This window comes from Oenanthe melanoleuca, chromosome 28 (assembly GCF_029582105.1).
Source record: "Oenanthe melanoleuca isolate GR-GAL-2019-014 chromosome 28, OMel1.0, whole genome shotgun sequence".
Lineage (NCBI taxonomy): Eukaryota > Metazoa > Chordata > Aves > Passeriformes > Muscicapidae > Oenanthe > Oenanthe melanoleuca.
The window spans coordinates 462,315-468,314 of NC_079361.1; the positions used below are offsets into that span (position 1 = coordinate 462,315).

General features: G+C 47.3%; 1 protein-coding gene across 3 annotated transcripts in view; it reads right to left on the reverse strand.

The window, feature by feature from the left end:
- Positions 1–5,549, reverse strand: part of CERS4 (ceramide synthase 4) — a 46,161-nt gene extending 40,612 nt beyond the window's left edge. Inside the window, exon 1 of one of the 3 annotated variants that reach the window (XM_056512455.1) lies at positions 5,307–5,549. Coding sequence is in view for 1 of the 3 variants with exons in the window: in XM_056512454.1 (XP_056368429.1) it covers positions 821–912 (92 nt within the window). In the remaining 2 variants the exon portion in view is untranslated. Of the gene's footprint in view, positions 1–820; positions 919–984; positions 1,108–5,306 lie in introns of those variants that run through there. The other 2 variants (XM_056512456.1, XM_056512454.1) reach the window with 2 other exon arrangements.
- Positions 5,550–6,000: the final 451 nt, after the last annotated feature.

A 6,000-nucleotide genomic window follows, 5' to 3' on the forward strand; every position in this document is an offset into this window, starting at 1 on the left:
TTTATCTCCTTAACATAACTCTTGATACGAGATGGGAATTGGATTAAGAAAATTTGTATTATACACAAATTTCAACAGATTTTAACAGCTAATAACCCTCAGCAGCTTTGATTCTTAATAAAAAGCTCTTCTGGGTTAACATAAGATGCACTTTTCCATTGTAGCAGCTTCTTTGCTGCTCTGAACACAAGCATCTCACAACTGTACAATACCCAGGTTAAAAAAAAGCTTTGTCCTTTTTCTTAAACAGAAATACAGAAAAAATTCCTCTGCATTTTCAAGCCTCTTGATAAATCTGAGCTTGTAGATTCATCAATCACTAACTGAGTCTCACACTTCACTCCAGCTCACATTGCAGGCTGAAGGAGAGGTTGCTTCCCTCTGAGGACAAACTTCACCACGTGCATCCTCTCACACACACCTTCCATCTGACTTTGACAAAACTAATCTCACAAAACTCCATATTACACTTTCAAAAGAAGGCATTACCTTTAAATCATGATAAACTGATGTATATAAAGATGCATTTTCCAATCTGGTGAGCTAAAACTCAGCGGTCAGACTGCAAATGAACACAGGTCCGTTCCAGAAACACTCACTTCATGCCGTGACTCCTAACTTAACTCTTATCCCACTGCTTTAAACCATTCCAGAATTGGAATTTGCTATCAAGTATCTGATGTGAGGTTTTCAGGAACTCAAGCCTAAAATTAAGGTTGGTTGGTTTGGCTGGCTGTTTTTTGTCGTTATCCTACTTGAATTTTGATCATTAAACAAAATTTAATCTTTCTAAAAACAATTCAAACCACAAACGAAATACCTCAGCCTCCCGCCCAGCTTTGCCGTCCTTTTCTCTAGGAACAGTTTCCACCGCCAGCAAGAAAATCTTCCCTCAATTGCACAGTTTTTCATGCGGGATAAAAGCGGCATCCCCGCGCTGCCCCGGGCGGCCCCCGGCCCTGCCCGCACCATCGCCCCGCTCACCTGCGGCCTCCCGCGCCCGGCAGCGCCGGCCCGGGCCCCGCCGCCACCGAGCCCGCCAGCGGCCGCTGCGCCCCGGCGGAGCCACCGGCGGCAGCGGGGCCGGCCCTGCCCTGCCCTGCCCCGCTCCGCTCCGCCCCGCTCCGCCCGGCCCTGCCCCGCTCCAGGGGCAGGGGCGGGGTCGGCACGGCACGGCACGGCCCCGCTCAGGCCGGCCCTGCCCTGGTCTGCCTTCCCTGCCCTGCCTTCCCTGCCCTGCCTTCCCCTACCCCGCCCTGCCCTGCTCCACCCTGCCCCACCCAACCCTGCCCAACTTGCCCTGCCCTGGCCTGCTCCGCCCTGCCCCACCTTGCCCTGCTCCGCCCTGCCCTGCCCTGCTCCACCTGCCCTGCTCTGCCCTGCCCTGCTCTGCCTGCCCGGGCCCCGGCTCAGGGCAGCCTCGCAGGGAAATCTCTGCTCCGGGCACCCAGGGTGCCTTCAGCGAAATTGCAGCTGCTCTTTGCACGGAAAAACAGTGGTTAAAGTAATACATGGTATTTCAGTGGAAACACTGAGAAAGTGCTCCTTCTGTGAACCACGGTTTTGCAATCAGCACATTACAGCTGTGTAGATTTTAAGGCCAGAAAAAAACACCCTTATGATCTATTCTGTCCTTTGTTACGCAGGCCAAAAAAATTTCCACTCCGTCATTCTTGCTCTCAAGCCTTGGGAGCACAGATGCTGTGCTATAATGCATTCTTGGAGCACTTAAGCTGTTCTCTTGTCTCACTGAAATGCTGCTCATCAGCTCTTTCTTGCCGGATTTTTCCAAAGCTGTAGTCAGCACGGTTATGATGAGTATAGTTATAAATACCTTTGCAGACAGAAATGTGAAGAATTTTAAAACAAACAGAGTGACTTGCTAGTAGTTTTCTCCCTCACCATTTGAGTCCACCTGCTGCATTCCCACTAGGCAAGTGTACAATCCAGCTGCTGACAAAGGTCTGGCTAGTTAAACAGTCTCTGTTACAGGACAGTACTCTGCCACAGTGTATCAGAGAATACAGTTGCAAGAAGTACTGGGGCCCTGGAGTTACAATTCTGTCTGGAAACTCTGGCCATCTCAGAGCCCCAGGGGATCTCGGTGAACCTACCAGCAAGGTCGTCCAGTATCTCCTTGTGCGGCATCACTGAAAGCAGCTTAAAACAGTGCTTGATCTGCAGTGCCTATATTTACAAAGGCAGTTTTTCTGGGGCTGATCCAAAGCCCACTGATATGAACAAAAACTCCCACTGACTTCCAAAGGATTGGGACTGGGCTTTCCAAACGTCTGTTTGTTTCAGTGCATGCAATAGGTGGAACAAAAACATCTAAGACCCCTGGAGCAAAGGAAAATGCTCAGGTGTTGTTTGCCTTCTATTTCCCTTGGGTTTGCTGTGACTCTTTTAGTTACAGAGGTGTGACCCAAGTGCTCCCAGTCAGGAGGACCCATCTCTGTGTCCTCACCAGAGGGTCCCCAGCACACAGACCCACAGCAGCACCACAACCTAGCACAAGCCTGCCAGGCTCTGCACGGCAAAGCAACTCGGAACACAGAACCTTGGTGAGCAGACCTAACCCTGCATGCCTCAGCAGTCCATAATCATAAATCATGGTGAGTTTAGAATTACAAGTACTGAATACTGCTACTCAATCCTTCTGCAGAGTGCTGCCTTCAAGCCATGGAAGATACCATTCTTTTTGGGATCTGTACCTTGACACATCCAAAGGGGTATGAAGGACAAAGATGGGCACACAGTCTCTTACCTATCAGGTTTGTTCAATACTTCATGCAACAATTAGGATATAAGGTACTCTTAAAAATCACTGATTATTTTAGAATATGGACTGCTGAACCTCTGCTGGCTTAGTATTTATATGACAATGTATTTATGAGTGTACACAGGTTTATAAAATGTAATAATTTATCCAGCAGATGCCCACCGTGAACAGGATGATATTGTGTTCAGAGGTCAAACAAGTTCTCTAGTTAGAGTCCATGAGAATGTTACCCTCTGAAACCCTGTTCAGTGAGCCCAAATGAATCTCTGAGCAAGCCTGATGGCCATTTTGTCTGTGAGCTCTGGGATGTGATGCTGGGCACTGGAAAGGTGCAAGGGTGGCCTTTGCCAATGGGAACAGCACTCGAATGGGAAAATGAAGTTCCTTCCAGTCAGCAGGACCTGAGGTAAGCAAAATTAGTTCAGACTGGAGAAGAGAAGGCTCTAAGAAGACCTCAGAGCCCCATTTAGTCTCTGAAGGGGCTCCAAGGGAGCTTGAGAGGGACTTTGGGCAAGAGCCTGGAGGGTCAGGACAAGGGGGAATGGATTCCCATTGCCAGAGGACAGTGTTAGGTGAGATACTGGGAAAAAATTCTTCCCTCTGAGGGTGGATTTTAAGGTCCTTTCCAACTCAAGCAATTCTGTGATTCTCTGAAACTCCAAATGCAATTGAGCACTGGTACCCCCAGAGAAGGATGGGCCCAGGTCAGGCAATGGTGAGTGAATGCTTGTGCTTGCTGTGGCTCATGATCTGGGCACAGCTGCTGGACACTGCAGCCTTACTGGTCCATCTGCCCATCAACAAATCTCACCTTGTGCAGATTCCTGCACCTAAGTCACTCTTGAGTTGTGACTCTCATGACACTTCATCCTAATATCTTATTTATGTGCCTCTCAATCTTAATGAGCATCCCAAAGCTATTATAACTCAAGACCAGGACACAGCATTTTCATGGGATTAGTTCATCTACTTTCTAAATAGATCCTGTATATGAAGAAAGGGGGAGGCTTGTCTTCAGGAGATACTGCAATTCCTCAGAGGAATTCCTTGAGAAAGGATGCAGTGAGACAGTGTCTAACTGGAACTGCACAGGTAGTTCATGGAAGAATGTGCAATTATTCACACCTGAAATGTGACAAGACACTGTTGCTAACAGGACTATCCTTTTGAATATGATTTTCTTATTATCACTTTATGGCTTTTTGTCAGAGCAGAGTAAGCTGGGAGCCATCAGTAGCAGACAAACTCAGAAACTGACTTTCCTGTAGATCATGGTGAGGCCTATGTTTATGATCAGGAAATGAGGGTGTCAGGGGGCAGATTCTATGGCTGACACATCACTGATGCTTCTCAAAAGAAGCCCAACCATGATTAACTGCACCAAACCTCCCCTCTAGAAAAGCTCATGTTCTGAATCAGTAACATTACTCATGTCAACACTCCTAACAATAACAGTCTGAGGAGTCTTAAAGTCTTCATGTCATCAGCAAAGCCAGGTCATTAAAATGAATTCTCACTGTCTTCACAGAAAGCAGGTATCTCTGTTCCAAGTCTGCTGTCAATTCCTTCTCTAGAGGCTATGAATTCCAGCTCCACCTGGTGCCTCCACGTCGGCTTGCTCATGGCACCAGACGTGGCACCATTTTGGCACTGGTTGTAGCCAATGGGGTATTGGGTTTTACATGACTAAAGCAGAAGGAGTCCAGCTCAAAAAACTGTACTGCAGTAAAGTAAAGGAATGTATGAGCCAGTGGTGCAGAGCCTGGGTCTGTGAATGCCATCAAAGCCTGCACATTACAGCAGCAAGAGCTTAATTTTACTTCCAGGGCCTTTATAAATTACATACTCTTCTAGAGAGTGTGCTTGGAGTGCTTTGAACAAGTCTCTGCCATCTTAGTTACCCTGAAATGCAGAGTAGCTGGTGGGATTTAAAGAACATTCTTAATTAGGAAAATTTGAAAATATTCTAGGTCTCTTTCCATCTACCAATGGCTATTCCTGTAAAAGCAATGTCTTCTATGAATTTTCTGGAATAACAGCTCCTCTTTGACAGTCAACACCATCTCAAGACACTCCTTTACTGCTGATCACACTATTCCCTAGGAAGATAACATGCAGCTTCCTGTTAACACCATTGTATGGATATTTTGGTTTATGTACTTTCCTTTTTCCCACTTAGATAATAATGAACTCTGTGCCATTTAGTTTCTTCATTTGTTCAAGCCTGATGAAGAATTTTTTTGTTCAGAGACATTGGGTCCCCCTTATCTGTCTCTCAGCAGCTGTTTGCTACCTGGGCTCTGCCCTAAATCCTGCAGTGACAGGTGACACCCATTGACACAGCTCCACTTCCCCTCTTTCCTGACACTCCCACCCCAATATTCTGACACTGGTGTCTGCCCTTAATGTGTCATTTGGTTTCTGAACACTAATGTTTAGGATCACAGAAGGACCTCAGATTCTCTGTGCAGAGACAGCATGTCCCATATCCCAGACCCACTGCTGCTTATTGCAATTCACTTACCTGCTCCTGCTGCTGGTGTCTGGACACTGTCTTACTTGCTCATTTTTCCTGCCATATATCAGCCTGAATTGGATGTCCTTGGATATCCTTACGACCTTGGGTATGCAGAGAAGGTGGCTTATTGCCTGGTGCCAAAGTTCAGTATCTTGAGTGAAAGGTACAACTTTGTGAGCATAGCAGAAAGAAGAGAGCTGCAGACACCACGGACACTCTCAGACACCACGCCAGCCCCTCCCCCAGCTCTGTGAGGAGGCACATGGGAGCAGCTTTGTTCCTATTTTAAGTACAGACCGAAGTATCCAGGAGCCATTTGTCCTCTCCGTGCAGCCTGGCAGGACTTGGGTTACAAGCCTCAAAGACCTGCTATTGAGTGTGCTGCTCCAGAGGATTACAGGAAAGCTGTCCCAGGATCTCTGTCCTTCTTGAAAGGATTTCTAAAGTATCCGACCTGTGGCTAATATTAGACACTGCAACTTCAGCAAGCAATGCAGTGCCCTTTCTGCACTGCTTGGCTCTGCCCATTCCTGCTGTGATTTCATCCCACAGCACCATTTTCAGGTTGAATGTCAGGACCTCAGGATTCATGTCACTGGACATTTAAGGGTCCCTTGCTGATATTCCTGTTGAAGAGGGTGAAGTGCTCCAAGCAAGCCTGCTGAAGGGTCAGAACATCCTCCCCTTCCCTTGCACAATC